This window comes from Aspergillus pseudodeflectus, assembly GCF_044049435.1.
Source record: "Aspergillus pseudodeflectus strain CBS 756.74 chromosome Unknown BJX68scaffold_64, whole genome shotgun sequence".
Lineage (NCBI taxonomy): Eukaryota > Fungi > Ascomycota > Eurotiomycetes > Eurotiales > Aspergillaceae > Aspergillus > Aspergillus pseudodeflectus.
The window spans coordinates 49840-66171 of NW_027263840.1; the positions used below are offsets into that span (position 1 = coordinate 49840).

General features: G+C 55.0%; 6 protein-coding genes across 6 annotated transcripts; 3 read left to right on the plus strand and 3 right to left on the minus strand.

Moving 5' to 3' along the window:
- Position 1: 1 nt before the first annotated feature.
- Positions 2 to 2679, minus strand: BJX68DRAFT_185181 (putative MFS sugar transporter). Its single transcript, XM_071037277.1, has 5 exons — positions 1893 to 2679; positions 1750 to 1839; positions 1290 to 1699; positions 1048 to 1239; positions 2 to 992 (listed from the first exon to the last, which is right to left on the minus strand). The coding sequence occupies exons 1-5, from the start codon at positions 2284 to 2286 to the stop codon at positions 489 to 491; spliced, it is 1590 nt and encodes a 529-aa protein (XP_070894117.1). The 5' UTR covers positions 2287 to 2679; the 3' UTR covers positions 2 to 488.
- Positions 2680 to 3006: 327 nt separating this feature from the next.
- Positions 3007 to 4579, plus strand: BJX68DRAFT_246484 (UPF0075 domain protein). The gene is made up of 2 exons (XM_071041656.1): positions 3007 to 3227; positions 3284 to 4579. Exons 1-2 carry the CDS (start codon positions 3156 to 3158, stop codon positions 4526 to 4528), a joined length of 1317 nt encoding a protein of 438 aa, XP_070894118.1. The 5' UTR covers positions 3007 to 3155; the 3' UTR covers positions 4529 to 4579.
- A 394-nt stretch (positions 4580 to 4973) lies between these two features.
- BJX68DRAFT_185238 (putative C6 transcription factor) lies at positions 4974 to 7289 on the plus strand. The gene is made up of 6 exons (XM_071037279.1): positions 4974 to 5060; positions 5150 to 5534; positions 5588 to 6005; positions 6053 to 6643; positions 6699 to 6790; positions 6843 to 7289. The coding sequence occupies exons 1-6, from the start codon at positions 5018 to 5020 to the stop codon at positions 7228 to 7230; spliced, it is 1917 nt and encodes a 638-aa protein (XP_070894119.1). The 5' UTR covers positions 4974 to 5017; the 3' UTR covers positions 7231 to 7289.
- Positions 7290 to 7348: 59 nt separating this feature from the next.
- On the minus strand, positions 7349 to 10096 carry BJX68DRAFT_258430 (putative C6 transcription factor; the record flags this gene model as incomplete). The annotated part of the gene is made up of 9 exons (XM_071043530.1): positions 7349 to 7883; positions 8191 to 8290; positions 8398 to 8525; positions 8588 to 8912; positions 8984 to 9090; positions 9220 to 9660; positions 9735 to 9794; positions 9858 to 9907; positions 10040 to 10096. The coding sequence occupies 9 exons, from the start codon at positions 10094 to 10096 to the stop codon at positions 7349 to 7351; spliced, it is 1803 nt and encodes a 600-aa protein (XP_070894120.1).
- Positions 10097 to 10303: 207 nt separating this feature from the next.
- On the minus strand, positions 10304 to 12993 carry BJX68DRAFT_185273 (putative MFS transporter). The gene is made up of 12 exons (XM_071037280.1): positions 12102 to 12993; positions 11944 to 12041; positions 11834 to 11893; positions 11732 to 11784; positions 11610 to 11681; positions 11444 to 11557; positions 11124 to 11391; positions 11053 to 11074; positions 10907 to 11004; positions 10791 to 10855; positions 10696 to 10731; positions 10304 to 10647 (listed from the first exon to the last, which is right to left on the minus strand). The coding sequence occupies exons 1-12, from the start codon at positions 12631 to 12633 to the stop codon at positions 10425 to 10427; spliced, it is 1641 nt and encodes a 546-aa protein (XP_070894121.1). The 5' UTR covers positions 12634 to 12993; the 3' UTR covers positions 10304 to 10424.
- Positions 12994 to 16051, plus strand: BJX68DRAFT_278937 (putative alpha-glucosidase). Its single transcript, XM_071048629.1, has 3 exons — positions 12994 to 14950; positions 14998 to 15028; positions 15092 to 16051. Exons 1-3 carry the CDS (start codon positions 13355 to 13357, stop codon positions 16012 to 16014), a joined length of 2550 nt encoding a protein of 849 aa, XP_070894122.1. The 5' UTR covers positions 12994 to 13354; the 3' UTR covers positions 16015 to 16051.
- The last annotated feature ends 281 nt before the right edge of the window (positions 16052 to 16332 follow it).

A 16332-nucleotide genomic window follows, 5' to 3' on the forward strand; every position in this document is an offset into this window, starting at 1 on the left:
AGCAAGGCGCCCGAAGTTAATCTGTAGAATTTGTAGCCGTGTCTTGGTACTCTGGGTATACGCTTCCCTGTCAGCTCGCGCTGTGTCTGCGACGGCCGCGATTGGCAGGCGCGTTTTCGGATCCTCCGCGCCGGTTTTCAGCTCGTCTGGGCGGGGGCGCAGCCTTAAACTTGGAGCCCGGAGTCTGGACCCAGCGCAACACAGACCGACCCTGGATTAGATTGAGCTAGCGGACTTCCGCCATGCATTTGGTCAAGCCTCAGCCCTGAGACGATGAGCCAAGGCCCTTGGGGTTTACAGTGGGACGCCTAAGGGGTTCGGCTTCAGGGCAGCGGGCCGGCTTCGAGCTGCGAAGAATTGACTGGATTGAATCTCATCAGAGACTAATATTGAGGACGAGCATATGGCTACGTTGCTACATACAATTCCTGTCATCGTCATAAACTCACCAGCCTAAAAAGGAAGAAACAACCAGCCCCAATCCGCGTTTACACCCTCGACTCCGCGGGCTTCTCACTCCTCTCCTCCTCGACCTTGCCACCCGAAACCTCAATCCCCCTCTCAGCCAGCACATCACTATGCAGCCTATACGCACGCTCCATCTCCCAGAAGAACGGACTCGGCGTCGAAAACAACGCATCAATCGACTCGAGCGACCGATTGCACGTCTCCGGGTAAAACAAATACACAATCGGGATCCAGAGCAGATTCAGCCCCGCGAGCAGGAAATAACTCCGGGACTTCAGGCTATCGAACATGATCGGGTTGACCAGCGTCGTCATCCCGACGCCGATGGCCCAGCCCGTGATTCCAAAGCCGTTGCCCTGCGCGCGCAGGTCCGAGGGGAAGATCTCCGTCGGGATGAGGAAGGCGACTGTTCCCCAGGTCGAGGCGTAGGCGAGGTTGAAGAGGAAGAGCATTGCGACGGCGGCGGGCGCGTACTGCGAGGCTTTGTCCGGGTTTTGCAGGGAGGCTTCGTAGACGGAGCCGGCCTGGTAAAGTTATTAGCCATGGTCGAGAGATGGGATGGGATAGGATGAAGCTTACCACGACCTCGACAACGAAGAGACTGAGCGCACCCAGCATCAAACACATTCTCCGTCCGATCCGGTCGACGATCTGTGCGCTGATTATCGTACCAATGATTCCGATCGTGTTCAGTCCCCCAGCCAGACCGTTCTGCGTGAGGTCGCTGTACCCAGCTTGGCTGAGGAGGACCGGCGAGTATGCCGTGACGGCCTGCAACAAACGTTAGTCGCATATTCCAGAGTTGGTTGGGTCTGCCATACCGTAATCCCAGTCCACGAACCCATAATCTGCAACCAAACACACAACCACGCCCTCCGACCCAGATTCGCACCGGGCCGGCCTCCTCTTCCAACCAGGATCTTCCCAAACTGAATCGGCGAGCTCGGCTGGCTATCCTGCGCCATAGCGACGATCTCCAGGTACTCGCGCTCAATCTCCTCGGGTGTGGCCTTGTGCTCTCGGATCCTCGTCAACAGGTCTCGCGCCTCTTCGTTGCGGCCGACCGAGGCGTAGTAGCGAGGGCTGTCTGGCAGCATCTTGATGAACAGGACCAGCAGGATGGCGGGGATGCATTGGAATGCGAGGAGGAAGCGCCAGCGGATGTCCGAGTAGCCGTTGTTGATGAAGGCGAGGCCGAAGGAGAGCCAGTAGGCTACCGAGATTCCGAGGTCTACCATGGTTAGTATCATACTGCCAATTCATGCGCTGATTTGAACTTACAGTTGGCGATGAAGACATAACCCAGGAATCCACCGCGGTGCTGGGCAGAGGACGTCTCGGAGACCAGGACAGGGGTGATACCCGTCAGTGCTATTCAAATTAGCACAAGTAACCTCAAAAGCATCTCCGAAATATGAACATACCTCCAGTCCCAATGCCCGTAATGACTCTAGCAACCAGCATGAAATCCGAGCTCTGAATCGCCGCCTGCAGGGCACCACCCACGGCAGCAAAGATCGACCCGATAAACAAGCCATTGATCCGGCCGATGCGGTCGGCAAGCCACCCACCGGCAAAGCACCCAAAGATGCAGCCGAGATAATAGATACTCACGATGCCCCCCTGGTGCGTCGTATCGGTGACGGTGCCGTCGGGCTCTCCGATCCCGACCTCGGTCACATAGTAGGGCGCGGCGTTGACGCCGCCCATGACGCCCTGGTCATAGCCCTCGAAGAAGATGCAGATGAGGGAGAAGAGCTGGATAGCAAAGTTGAGCTGGCGGGGCGAGAGGCTCCGCCAGATGGTTGTGTAGCCCATGGCGAACTCGACCGACAGGCTGATGGAGCGGAAACTCGTAGCCGATGATGAAGGCAATTCAGTCACCAACTCCTGGAGGACTGGGATTAATATTACGAGTATCCGGCAAGGGGATCATCGGTTTAAATAAGATTCCAGCACTGAGGTGATCCCACACGCCGGTTGTTAATTCGCCACCGGGACCCCGGAACAGATCCACCCCAGGCGAGGAGGTAATTTGGGGTTTGGCCGTTGGAAGCTTGGAAATCAAAAAAAACTGCGATCGGACGACGGGAGAAAATGAAATTGTTGCAACTGCCCCGGTTCAGCCCAAAACCCGGGGGAGGAGACCGAATGTGGAGCCTGCAGTAGTGCAAACGATAGCCGGGGCAGCTTAGAAAGGGTTCGGTTCGCCGGCTCCGTGCAGAGGCGAAACTTTTAGCCTGGTGAGCTTTTAAGCATTTAACCTTGTACGCTTTTAGACATTTACGCGCTTAGGCTCCCTTGTCCAATAACACTCGCAGCATCTGCTCGATTCCAAAAAATGACATCGCTTCAAGATTATTCAACTTCTTCTTGGCTATTTCCAAGCGTTCTACGGTCGCTCATCTATCTAGGAGAATGATGGCAAACGGCGTGCAGATTCGTCCCTTTTAAGCGTTTAGCCGTTTAAACGTTTAACACCAGAGACATTTATCAATTTACACGCTCAGGCTTCCTTGGCCAATGATGACTCGCAGTGCCATGCAGTGGGGTTTGTCTGCATGTGTCTTCTGATCAACAGCTGCGCATCGAATTCCGAAAAATGACATCGCTGTCAAGGTATTTAACTTCTTCTGGCCTGCTTCCAAGCGTTCTAAGGCACCTTTGCGACTTGTCTATCTAGAAAAATGGCGGCCAACGGCGTGCAGAACCATGCGCTTGACCTCACGGTCCTCGGCTTGAATAGCGGCACATCGATGGTAAGTGTCAGTCTTGGAGAAAGAAAGAAATGAGCTCACAAAACTTGTAACTACAGGATGGCATCGATTGCGCTCTATGCCACTTCCGACAAGAAACCCCCGACTCGCCCATGCACTTTGAGCTGCTCAAGTATGGCGAGATCCCGCTCGAGCAAACCATCAAGAAGCGCGTCATGAACATCATCCTGCACAACAAGACGTCCCCTTCCGAGCTGTCGGAGGTGAATGTGATCCTCGGCGAGACCTTTGCCGCCGCCGTCAAGCAATTCTGTCAAGACTATCAAGTCGACATCTCCACCATCGACGTCATCGGCTCGCACGGCCAGACCATCTGGCTGCTCTCCATGCCCGAGGCCGGCGAGGTGCGCAGCGCCCTGACCATGGCCGAGGGCTCCTTCCTCGCCTCGCGCACGGGCATCACATCCGTCACCGACTTCCGCGTCAGCGACCAGGCCGCCGGTCGTCAGGGGGCGCCGCTGATCGCCTTCTTCGACGCTCTCCTCCTCCACCACCCAACCAAGCTGCGCGCGTGCCAGAACATCGGCGGCATCGCCAACGTCTGCTTCATCCCGCCAGACTCACACGGCGGAATCGACGCGTGCTACGATTTCGATACTGGCCCCGGTAACGTGTTCATCGACGCGGTGGTCCGGCACTACACCAACGGCGAGCGCGAGTACGATAAGAATGGCGAGATGGGTGCGCGCGGCACGGTTGACCAGGAACTCGTCGACGACTTCCTCACGAACCATCCTTACTTCCGGCTAGATCCGCCCAAGACGACCGGCCGCGAGGTATTCCGAGATACGTTGGCCTTTGATCTCATCCGCAAGGCCGAGAGCAAAGGATTGAGTCCTGACGACGTCGTCGCGACTGTCACACGCATTACCGCCCAGGCCATCGTCGAGCATTACCGGCGGTACGCGCCCGAGGGCCTCAAGATCGAGGAAATCTTCATGTGCGGCGGCGGCGCACTGAACCCGAACATCACGCAGTTCATCCAGAAGAACTACCCCGACACGAAGATCGTCATGCTCGACGAGGCCGGTGTCCCTGCCGGGGCCAAGGAGGCTATCACGTTTGCGTGGCAGGGGATGGAGGCGATTGTTGGTCGGTCGATTCCGGTCCCTACGCGTGTTGAGACGAGGCAGGAGTATGTGCTGGGCAAGGTGTCGCCGGGGAAGAACTACCGCAAGGTGATGCGGCAGGGGGCGCTGTTTGGGGCTGGGCGCGATCATCTGCCGCCCGTGAGCGAGATGATTAATTATATTGATGGGAAGGCTTTTGATAACAAGTGGTGAGCATTACAATGTGTAAATAATGATATATGAAATAGACTGCATTTTCTTTACGTATATTTATGCATTGTAGGGTTTTTTAGACAGTAGTTCGGATATATATTGTTGCCTTGGTTGGTTCACCAGCTGCCAAAAACTGTGAGCCTGATGTAATATCAAATGCTTTTACGACTGCTACATTAGCTCTTACAAGCCGCCTCGTATAGTATCAATGATCATCTTTTCGTCCAATTTTTGAAGAGTTGGTTCTGTTTTGGTGCCTGTGGATGCGCCAAGAGTGAGTTTTTAGTCATGGATCACCAAGGCCATTGTGGGGTCGCTCCTTCCTGATCCGGGGGTTCTAATTATCAATCAGTCCATACTAAGCCCGATTAAGACAACCTCGGGAGGGATGATGAGGTCAGAGCCTGCACCTTCGGATTTGCCCAAGATCCCCCTGTCCCTGAATATGCGGCGTACGCACGCGTTGACCGATCCTTCGCGCGTCAAAACATGTCCCAACGCCCAAGGAAGTTCCAGCGCATCTCCAAAGCTTGTTCGTAACCCCTGCCGTCCCCTGCCGCCCGTCCCCGTGGCGCGCGGGTCTGTCTGTGTGATGTGATGTGTTCGCTCACGTGTTCCCAGGCGACTTTTGCAACCGGCGCAGCATCAAATGCAATAAGAGCAGCGGCCCCCTCGCGCCATGTCAGAATTGCTCGGATTTCGGCGTCCCCTGTACTTATGATCGACCGATCAGGCGACGCGGTGCACGGAAACATGAACATGCCAGTCCTGTACCCGCGGGAGGACCCCTGACGGGATCCAGTGAGAGCGGATCGGAGGTGATTGGGAAGCTTCCCGCGCCTGTTTCGCGGAATTCAAGTAATGGGATGATTAATGGCTCTCGCGCTGTCTCGATACCGGCTTTACCAGACAGCGTGTCGGTTAACCCGTGGAAAGCGTTTGCGGCCGCTTCGCAGCGGACTATCCTTGATCTGGCGCAGGTGTATCTCGAGATCGTTTATCCAATGTATGACTTCTCGGGTTATCGTAGAGGGGCGTCGCGCTAAACTTGCTTTGCAGATTCCCACTATTCCACTGGCCTTCATTCACAAGAGCACTCGAGAACCTGGACTACCTCAAAGACGAAGGCCTCTTCGCGTCGACCATGGCCATGTGCGCCCTGGCCTCTGCGCGCGCTCGCGATGGAGCCCTCTATTCAAGCCACTGGAACTTGCAGCAGCTCGCAAATTCACCCTCCGAAGCATTTTGGTCCGCGGCCAAAGAGTCTATCCCCCGTGACCTGTCTGCTGCCAAAGACACCGAGTACATGAGGACTTGCGCGATCTTGAGTATAGCGAGTATCCAGAATGGTCAGATTCAGGATATGCACAAGTACCTGGGCACCTATCATACCCTGGCTGTAATGGACGGGCTGCATGACGAGAAGTTGTGGCCGAAGGATCTTGATCCGGTTGTTGTGGAGATTCGGCGGAGATTGGTATGCTCAACATTCGCGTTTCGGAAAACGATCTAACGATTGCCTAGTTCTGGTCGATTTACACGCTGGATGTCTATTCCTCCATCGTCTGGGGCGGCATCATTCGCCACCGAGAGGCCCAGTCGAATGTGCGCTATCCAGGCGATCTAAGAGACGAATTTATCTTGAGAAACGATACGGTATCGCCCGCCAGCGTGGACCAGAGCATTACCTCCGCAACCGGAGCATCAAGCGACTGGATCGTCGGCTGGAACTTTACCACCGACATGTATCGCATCCTCGAACACGCCCTGGACAGCCAGCGCCGACGCTCCCCACCAAACAACGGAACCGCCGAAGTCTGGTCGTTGTTTCGACCCGCGCAGATGGCAGGACCGTGGTTGATGGAGCATGTCCTGGCCATGTACTCGGCGCTCCCTCCGCCATTCCGCGAGGCACGACCTGCTATCGGCGATATCTCTCATGATATCTTTGGTTTTCAGTCTGCGAATATCCAGGCTACCCTGCAGTTGCTGCGCATGGTCATTTACTCGAGTGAGGAGCAGGGCGTCGATGGGAAATGTGATGTAGCGGGGCAGGTTCTGAGTGTTTTCTCCAAGGTGCCCGTTGAGTATTTGAAGGCGATTAGTTCTCCTCTGGTAGGCCATGTCCCTGAACTGGTCGCTTTTGAAATGGATTGGCTAATATTTGCAGCTGCATCATTTGGCTGGAATTGGGTACATACTTGGCTCGGTGATGGAGGGGAGTTTATCCGAGTCTTCCTACCAGCGAGTCCGTACGCTCCTGTAAGTTCCAGCCATATCAAAGTCTCAACTAAAGAAGGCTGATCAACAATAGGTTGGAAATGGCCGACCTCCTACACCGTCTCGAATCCGGCCTCCGCCAATCCACCGGCACAAGCGAGAGACTCCGAGTCCAAGTAGGCCGAATCGACGAGTACATGGCCACCCAAAGGACATCAGCATCGAACATACCCTCAGCACCGGCACCGGCGCCGCCACGCCCGCTCTCGATCCCCACCACAAACACCGTTAATCCCGCGCAACCCGATTTGATCTCGCCCGTCTATCAGCAGGAGAATATCCCACCGATACAACCGCCGCTGGCGGGCCTCGATGAACCGATTACGTACTTTCAGCTGCCGCCGGAGTTGTTGGATGATTGGCCCTGGCCGTTTGATGCGAGTGTAAACGAGGGCATGTTTCCGCCTGCCTTTATCAAGTAAACAGCGGCGATCAGTAAACTGGTCGTTCTGACTCGGCTACGATGAGTGACCAACATCTGCAGAGATTACTACGCACTTCGATAGCTATCTGCTAGATTTGCGACACCACCGAGGCCACTCAAACGGCCAGCGAAAAGTCCGCAAAAAAATCCTGCCACGTCGTCGGAAAATAAAACAGATTGAGCCCTGGAAAATCCCACTCGCTCACAAACTGCTCCGGCACAAACGAGGTCAACTCCGTCTGCGCATCGAACAACTCCCAGAACGGCGCCGTGTCCTCGGTTGCGCCTCCATCTGTCCCTAACCCACTCTCGTGAAGCGTCCGCCCATACTTTTCAATGCTCAGCCGAAGAATCTGCAGGTATACATTGCTGTTACTGGCGATGTTGCTGCTCGATACGCTCTTGGTCAAATCGTCGAGAAGTCGGTTCCCATGATTCAGTAGCTCCTCGTGCTCTTCTTTCCCCTCTGGTAAAAGCCGGGACAGCTTGAGCAAGAGCAAGAAGCAGAAAGCACATTTCGCCCAGACAAAGTCCATTGCATATTTCAGCTTGGCGAGATACGAGTCTGGCTCGATGGTGATCAGGCTGAGATGTTTACGAGCACTTGCCTTTGCCATGAGGAGGATCTTGCGCTCGACGTTGGACATGGCTCTGCGATTCCAAGTTTGTCAGTTGGCTGGCTTTCTCGAAGGGCGAGAGAAGGGAGACGAACGCGACGTTTTCCACCCCCATTGACCGGAGCGCTTTGCAATGCAGCATCATCTCCCCCCAACACTTTTGCACGCGGAGCGCAGCAAGCAGGGGTCCTCGTTCCTCGTCTTCCGGGGTGAGCGCGTTTTCTATCAAGTCAGCGTCGTAACCGACTTTACGAGCAGCTGGCTCATACCTATTATCCGCTGCCAGTCGCTGATAACAATTAGCATGTATCCCATCTTATGGGTTGCCGCGAAGCACTTACTCGAACCACAGGTCCAGATCAAGCTTGGCCTCTTGCACGAACGCCGCGACATCAGCTCGAGCCAGTGGCGCTTTGTTACCTAGAGTTTCGTTTATGTGCACTATCTGGTGTTAGCTTGTTGAAATCAACCTCGACTGGGTTCCCAAACCTCTAATAACATTCAACTAAACAATATTAGTTGACATGCTGGAACCTCGATATGGAGACGTACCTCGACCTGCGAAAACAAGCGGAGATCCAAAACGGTCGATGATGGGTGATCGAGCAGCTTGCGACACCACCGCGAGTTTCCCGTCATCCGGATGCCCGGTGGTTTCCCACCGTCGAGGCTGAATCTGCGAATAGTCAGTCCAACAAAAAGAATACCCGGGTTGAACCTGGAGGGGAATTTGCATACATATGCTCCAAAACCAACAACCCAAACCACGTCCTCGACTTGCGCATGAGCGCATTGTCATCATCAACCAGGCTCGAAACCCCCGATCCGCCATCAACATCCTTCATGGTCAAATGCTGCGTGAGCTCCTCGAACGCCTCGTCGAGACCTAGATCGAGCGCCATCCGCGTCGCAAACGAGAGGATCAGCGACCGCTCGGCGGAGTAGCACGCGATGACGAGGAGTGCCTGGACGGACTCGAGGCAGTTTAGTGTCTCGTTTTGAATGACGACGTTGATCCATTTCTTCAGTTCGGTTTGGAGGAGGTCGGAGAGTTGGCCGGCTCCTGGGGTTGTTAGACTTCGAGATAATCTGGAAGGGCTCTCGTTGGTGGAGGGAGATGGCTGCTCGACGTACTGGCCTCTACTCTACTTCCGATTGTGCATATTGCATTCAACAGAATACTGCTCCGGTATCGCACGGATTCAAACGTGTCGTATCTCGGGTCGAAGATTGGAATGTACCTGTCCTAGTTGTCCATCCACGTTAGATTACAGCCATGATACGAGTTAGAAGAGCACCTACACAGCCCTGGAAGAACCTGCGCACGTTAGAGCCATAGAACCAGTCCAACAGGGAAAAGAAGCACTCACGTCGTAAAGCAATCAACCGCATACTCGAGCGTAATCATCCCTAGACTCACAAAATCCGCAATCGGCTCCTCCCGCACCTCGAATCCCGAGCGCCTCTTCTTCGACGCACGGAGTCCATCCCCATGAGCCTGAGCACGTCTAACTCGCGACTGTACTGGAAACTCCCCACGGGCACTAGAGAAATTCGGCTCAGCCGGTGGCATGAACCCCGGAACACTAGCTGCAGCTGATATCTGTTGAGGGGATGTCAGCGAGACGCTCTCGCGACATTGCTGCGCCGGGTCCGGGGGCTGGGGCTGGGGTTGCGAAAACGGTTCGATGCCGGCGAGTGCGTGCGTGTCAGTGCCATTCTGCGGCTGCGCATTGCCGCGAAGCATCTGCCTCATATCGGCGAGCTGGGCCTGCAGACGCTGGACTTCTGACTCGACGGATTCGAGCCTCCTATACGCGAACATGAATTAACGCCTTGATTTTTCACCCGTGCAAGGGAAAGGGGCAGGAACGGAATGACTGACTCGGTAACGGGATCCTTGGGGATCTCGAAGAAGACGCATTGTTTCTTTAGTTTTTCGCATCTAGTGCAATTGATTGATTAACAGAAGCAACGGTGTATGTTTCGCGATGCAGACAGTGTGTACCTCGTGCATGGCCGCTTCCCATCACATTTCACCTGCGGCGAGTTAGCGGCCTGCGTGTGCATCATGATATCAATAGCCGGGGTTGGAAATCGGATACGGACCTTCGATTGCCGACACGCGCTGCATGCTTTCTACTGTCCATCAGACTTGACCAGGAACCCGGGGGGAGAAGAAGGGCGTACGGGAATCCGCTTCATAGACGGCGGCGCAGCAACGAGGTACGAGTCTTCAGATGCCATGGTGAGGATATATCAAGCAAAGCCTGGCGAGAGAGCAACAAGATCGGATAATGAAGAGTTGGGCCGAGACGGAGACGAAAATGCGGGGCGGCGGTGTCGTGACCTCGGAATACCCCCGGCCTTGGCTAAGAGGAGGATTTGGTGGCAATTGCATGGGTCATGGGAGACAAAGTTGACTATCTTTACAGACATATGGAGTATGCTCTTGTAATCATTTTGATGTAGATCTGTGGATAGATCAGATCGTCAACCCTCTCCGAGTCGTGCTACACTACATACAATCCCCGTCGAGGCGTGCTAAACCACCTCCTTCTCCCCAAAATCTCCCCTAGTACACAAACACAAAATCCTCATTCTCAAAGTCCGTAAGGTCCTTGAACGCGTTGTCATCGCCCGTCGTCTCTCCTTTCCCAGCCTCCTCGCCCTTGTCCTCCTCCTCAGGCTCGCCCACCGCCTGCATCGAGCGATCGATGATCTTCGCGCTCTTGCCCATGGCGACGCGGCGCTTTTCGTGCTGCTTGTTTAGGTATGCTATGTAGAGCATGTTGAGGCTGATTCATTAGTGTGGGTTGGGTGAAAGAGATGGAAAGGGGACTTACGCCACTAGGACGACGAGGACGCAGAACATTGCGAGGCTGTTTGAGTTATTTATTAGAAATTGGTGTCGAATATTTGGTGGGAATGGCGGGCTTACTTGGAGAGGAGACCGCGTCTGTAGCCGGGGGCTTCGTCGGTGGTGTACAGGTTGGGGCCGACGACCTGTTGCCTATCAGCGTTGCTCGTCAAATGGGGTGGTGTTTGTGTGCGTACATTACCAGCGCACTGCCCAACAAGCAGGATACCGTTGATGACCTTCTTCTTCGTCTCGCCGGCTGTGTTTCCGGCGGCCCAGGAGTAGACCATCGGTGCTGCACTCGTTAGTGAGAATCATCGGCCGAATGACATTGAAAACGTACTGATTCCTGGGTAAACAGAGATCTGGAACTGTTAGAAGTGCCTTTAGATAATGATATCACAATGCGCTTACAATATAATACCCAGCAAGCAACGGCCCCTTGTGAGACTCGCCACGAGGGATCTGCAGCAGCATCACACAGCCAGCAATAGCAGGGAGACAGAGCAATGCAACAACACCTCCCTTGGTTTTGTACCGAGTCGCAAGCCACGCGCCTCCAAGAGTCGCGACCAGTTGGATGGCTCCAAAGGGCATATTGAAGAGCATAGTGTTGAGCTGGTCGAAGCCGAAGGATTCGATGATCAGGGGGCCGAACGTGGTGATGCCGCCGCTGGGGATTCTGCATGGTGTTAGAATGATATCTCGTAGGAGGGATTGGGAGTTGGGCTTACGAGATGGAGAACATCAGGGCGAACCAGAAGAAGGACTTGGGGTCGAGGAAGGCTTCCTTTACGTGAGCCCATTTCCATTCGTGGGTTTCGATACCTTGTTGGTTCATGCGGAGTCTGCCGTACTGTTAGTGGTGGCTTGGAGGTGAGGGCAGTGGAATGAGTATACCGTTCAATTGCAAGTAGCTTATCCTCCTCGTTGAGGAACTTGGATTGCGTCGGGGAATCGGGGAGGAACATACTATCAAGAAATTAGTTTAAGGCCATCCTGATTGTGTCGGGAAGACTTACAAGACAACAAAAGCGAATGCAACAGTCAGGCAGCCGAAGAAGAGGAAGATGATCTACATGATAGTTAGCCTTGTACTGCTAAAGTAGTTAGGCGCTATTTACCTGGTATGGCGCGAGGCTGGAGTTGATATGGCCCAGACCAAAGGCGAACAGACTTCCAAACTGTATCTCTCTCAGTATATTGACCACTCTTCATTATGAGGATAACTCACCATGTTGACGACTCCGTTCATTGCATACCAGGAACTGAGCCGCATCGGTTGCTCTCGACGACGGTACCACATTTGCGTGATGGCGATGAAGGCGGGTGCTATCAAACTCATGTTAGTTATCCGAATATATGCGGTGCGTTAGTACCAAGGAGACTTACGAATACCGGCCTCAAAAAGACCCAAGAAGATTCGGCAAGCGAGCAAACCTCCAAATGTCTTCGCCGGAGTCATGCAGGCCAAAGAAATACCCCAGAAGAAGACCATGACACCCAGAAACTTTCCGAGTCGAATCTTGACAAGGATATAGGCAATAGCAGGCTGGGCAACGAGCTGAACGAGATAAATACTCGATCCGAGCCAGGAGTACTCCTGACCCTTAAGGTTTGCATCCTCAATGAGGCCAAAGACCGAGCCGTAGGAGAGAGTCGACTTGTCGAGCTGCTGCAGGAAGTAGATACCCAGGAGGATGGGCAGTAGCCTCAGATCGATCTTTCGGAGGACGCGCTTGTTGTTTTCAGGGGTGAGGATGGTCGAGTGGCCAACGTCTTCGATCAGCTCGAGGGCCTTGTCTTTCTTCTGGCCTTCGGGTTGGGGGTCTCCTTTGGGAGGCACGGCCTGTGAGGATGCAGCGGGTGCGAACTCGATACGCTCATCCTGCATCGCCTTTGTAGGGGGTGCCGAGTGCGACATGATTGCTTTCTCCCTTGGTGAAAGTTGTAGAGGGAGCAGAGTTTTCAGCGACTGGAGACTGAGTTTAATGAAGTGTAGATGCGGTGTACAAGGCCAAAATCAGCCGTTGAGATACAGAGCGACAAGATGCATATTCTGGCGATCACTCCTCTTCTCGACTCTGCAACGGGGGCATTCGAGTTTTATCTGCAGCCTGCAGCGCCTATAGAAACCGGGGCACCCCGCGGGGAAACCACAATTCCAGCCGTCACGGACGAAATACCTCAAGTCCGATGGTCATCAGGCCATTAGCCTCGCAACGATGCAACAAACCACGTTTGCCACATGGAGAAACGTCGGGTCGAGTCAGAGAAAAAGACTAGCGGACGCAAAGAGTGAAGCTGGACGGACGATCTCCGAGCCTCCATCCAATGGCGCACTGCCCGTGGGGAAGACGCGCCTAGAACGCTTCGATGAATGCGGGTTAGACCCGGTTCTCGGGGTCAACCACCGATGCTGCAAGGAAATAACCCGGCCTTGGCGCGTGTTCCTGCGATCCTGGGTGTGGTATGCGTCGGTGATGCTCCCGAAATCCGATGCGCTCTTGTCGCATCGTCACCGCGACCCCTCAGTGCTCCCCTCAGTTGGAGAGCGGAGAATGCCGCTGCGATGATTCAAATACAGCTCTTTTTCTCGTGCTCCGACGCTTGTCCTATTCTAAACCATCCGAATTCAAGCCAAGATGCCTCAGAAAGAGTACCTGCCCAAGCGCTACCAGGAGACACAGTCGCAGTCGCAGGACGCAAGTCCGGCTGTCTACCTGCACTCTGAAGGCGCAAAGCGATCGTTTGACTTTTCTTTTGAACCAATCCGCGAGAATCTGTTTCGCGTCACTTTCACCTCCCCCGATCACCCTCTCCCTCCCTATCCCAGCGTCACCAAGCCCGCTACAGACCTCAATGGCCTCGACGTAAAGACCGCCGGCGCACCCTCACAAAAGGCCTTCGAGGTCGGGAATGTCAAAGCCACAGTGAACTGGGAAAACACCCCCGTCATATCCCTGTCATGGAAGGACAACAACAAGACTCTCTACCGCGACCTCCCGCTCCGCTCATACGTCGCCGACGGCGAGGGCATCGCCCACTACACTGAGCACGACCGCAACGCGCTGCACGTCGGGCTCGGCGAGAAGAACGCGCCGATGGATTTGACGAGCCGCCACTTCCAGCTCTCGGCGACAGACAGTTTCGGATACGACGTGTACAACACCGACCCGCTGTACAAGCACATCCCGCTGCTGATCAAGGCGACTGCCGACGGGTGCGTTGCCATTTTCTCAACTACACACGGTAGGGGGACGTGGTCGGTTGGTTCCGAGGTTGATGGGCTCTGGGGGCACTTCAAGGTGTACCGACAGGATTTCGGCGGTCTTGAGCAGTACCTCATTGTCGGGAAGACGCTAAAGGATGTGGTCCGCTCCTACGCGGAGCTCGTCGGGTTCCCGCTTGCTGTGCCGCGTTGGGCGTATGGATACATCTCCGGCGGATACAAGTACAGCGCGATGGACGAGCCGCCGGCTCACCAAGCGCTGATGGAGTTCGCCGATAAACTCCGGGAACACGATATTCCCTGCTCAGCGCACCAGATGAGTTCGGGCTACTCGATCGCCGAGGTCGAGCCCAAGGTGCGCAACGTGTTTACCTGGAACCGATACCGATTCCCCGACCCCGAGAAGTGGATCAAGCAGTACCACGACCGGGGCATCCGTCTTTTGACGAACATCAAGCCGTTCCTGTTGGGATCGCACCCGGACTTCCAGAAGCTCATCGATGGGAACGGATTCTTCAAGGATCCCGAGACTGGCGAGCCGGGGTACATGCGGCTGTGGAGTGCCGGAGGCGGAACTGGTGGTGATGGGTGCCATATTGATTTCACTTCCGCTGCGGCTTTCAAGTGGTGGTATGATGGAGTCCAGTTTCTCAAGCGCTCTGGAATCGACGGCATGTGGAACGATAACAACGAGTACACGCTTCCCAGCGATGACTGGAGAGTTGCGCTGGACGAACCGACCGTGTCTGATGCTGTGAAGAGACAGGAGAAGGACAACACGGTTGGTCTGTGGGGCCGTGCAATGCACACCGAGCTGATGGGCAAGGCTTCTCACGATGCGCTTCGTGATCTCGAGCCGAATGTGCGGCCTTTTGTGTTGACAAGGAGTGCCACGGCTGGTACGATGCGCTACTCGGCCAGCACATGGAGTGGTGACAATGTCACCAGCTGGGAGAGCATGAGGGGTGCAAACGCGCTTTCACTCAACGCGGCCATGTCCCTTCTTCAGGTAAGACAACTAACATAACTCGAGGATCCCAGGCTAACTTGAGACAGTGCGAGGGCCACGACATTGGCGGATTCGAAGGTAAGCCGAGATTCCAGCATCCCAAAACTGTCGTCAACCAAACGCTGACATTTACATTGATAGGACCCCAACCTTCCCCCGAACTCCTTCTCCGCTGGATCCAACTCGGAATCTACTCCCCACGCTTCGCCATAAACTGCTTCAAGACCTCCCCCGACAACAGCGAAACCGGCGAAGTAATCGAACCCTGGATGTACCCCGAGATCACCCCCAACGTCCGCGCGACCATCAAGCGCCGCTATGAGATCCTGCCCTACATCTACTCCCTCGGAATAGAAAGCCACCTGTATGCATCCCCGCCACAACGCTGGGTCGGATGGGGGTACGAGTCCGACCCCGAGGTGTGGAGCAAGGCGCTGAAGCGCGGCGAGGAGCAGTTCTGGTTCGGCGAGACGATCCTCGTGGGTGGTGTGTATGAGCCTGGTGTCGAGGTGGGCAAGGTCTACCTCCCGCGGAAATCGGGCGATTCTTTCGATTACGGGTTCGTGAATATGAACGCGCCGTATACGTACTATGCCTCCGGCCAGTGGGTTGAGGTTCCCTCGCAGTGGAAGAGCAGCATCCCGCTCCTCGCCAAGATCGGCGGAGCCATTCCCGTCGGTAAGTCGGTGCAGACGAGGATTCCCGGCGATGAGACCGAGGCGTCTCTAGCCATCACGGAGGTGGACGACTACCGCGGCGTCGAGATCTTCCCTCCGCGCGGCAGCTCGCACGAGACCGTCTTCTCGACTACGTGGCTAGAAGACGACGGCATCTCCATCGACGCCAAGGTCTCCAAGTACACGATCAGCTACAGCTCGACGGACGATCGGGTGATCGTGGGTTTCACAAAGGATGAAGAGAGCGGGTTTGTGCCTGCGTGGAAGGACCTGGATATCATCCTGCACAACGGGGATGCTCGACGGGTTTTGTCGGATGTTGGGAAGACGGCCGAGTATAAGGGTCAGGATGCGCGTGGTCGGGAGGTGTACACGTTGAAGTATTAGGATGATATTGGGATGTACTATGTGGTGTGATGTACGAAAGTGACGGCCAGAATGCATCTCGGCTTGGGCGTTGGTTAGAGGATAGAATGAATCATAGAAAGAATACATCGAGACACTTTTCCAAAGCAACCAGGCCTAGTCGAGCTATATAGAGAACAAGGAAGGAGTGAATGGTGTCCGTGGCGACGGGACCGGTCACGCCTTCCGTATGCGTCACGCGTAAGGCCGCTAATGAGGAAGGCGCGATGGGGGACGCTCAAGACTGGAAGAAGCAATGCACCCAGCGTCGAGTTTGTGCCTTCCTTGCAACATGTGCTG

Excerpts from the sequence above, each read along its gene's own strand:
- BJX68DRAFT_185181 (XM_071037277.1), bottom strand. The coding sequence starts at position 2,286 with ATGGGCTACACAACCATCTGGCGGAGCCTCTCGCCCCGCCAGCTCAAC. Across the intron at positions 1,840-1,892 it reads TACGGGCATTGGGACTGGAG|CACTGACGGGTATCACCCCT; the intron begins GTATGTTCATAT and ends TAATTTGAATAG. Across the intron at positions 1,700-1,749 it reads TTATGTCTTCATCGCCAACT|ACCTCGGAATCTCGGTAGCC; the intron begins GTAAGTTCAAAT and ends TAACCATGGTAG.
- BJX68DRAFT_246484 (XM_071041656.1), top strand. The coding sequence starts at position 3,156 with ATGGCGGCCAACGGCGTGCAGAACCATGCGCTTGACCTCACGGTCCTC. Across the intron at positions 3,228-3,283 it reads TGAATAGCGGCACATCGATG|GATGGCATCGATTGCGCTCT; the intron begins GTAAGTGTCAGT and ends TTGTAACTACAG.
- BJX68DRAFT_185238 (XM_071037279.1), top strand. The coding sequence starts at position 5,018 with ATGTCCCAACGCCCAAGGAAGTTCCAGCGCATCTCCAAAGCTT. Across the intron at positions 6,006-6,052 it reads TGGAGATTCGGCGGAGATTG|TTCTGGTCGATTTACACGCT; the intron begins GTATGCTCAACA and ends ACGATTGCCTAG. Across the intron at positions 6,644-6,698 it reads AGGCGATTAGTTCTCCTCTG|CTGCATCATTTGGCTGGAAT; the intron begins GTAGGCCATGTC and ends TAATATTTGCAG.
- BJX68DRAFT_185273 (XM_071037280.1), bottom strand. The coding sequence starts at position 12,633 with ATGTCGCACTCGGCACCCCCTACAAAGGCGATGCAGGATGAGCGTATC. Across the intron at positions 11,682-11,731 it reads GCATTCGCTTTTGTTGTCTT|TATGTTCCTCCCCGATTCCC; the intron begins GTAAGTCTTCCC and ends ATTTCTTGATAG. Across the intron at positions 11,075-11,123 it reads TGCTTGCTGGGTATTATATT|ATCTCTGTTTACCCAGGAAT; the intron begins GTAAGCGCATTG and ends TAACAGTTCCAG.
- BJX68DRAFT_278937 (XM_071048629.1), top strand. The coding sequence starts at position 13,355 with ATGCCTCAGAAAGAGTACCTGCCCAAGCGCTACCAGGAGACACAGTCG. Across the intron at positions 14,951-14,997 it reads CGGCCATGTCCCTTCTTCAG|TGCGAGGGCCACGACATTGG; the intron begins GTAAGACAACTA and ends AACTTGAGACAG. Across the intron at positions 15,029-15,091 it reads CGACATTGGCGGATTCGAAG|GACCCCAACCTTCCCCCGAA; the intron begins GTAAGCCGAGAT and ends TTACATTGATAG.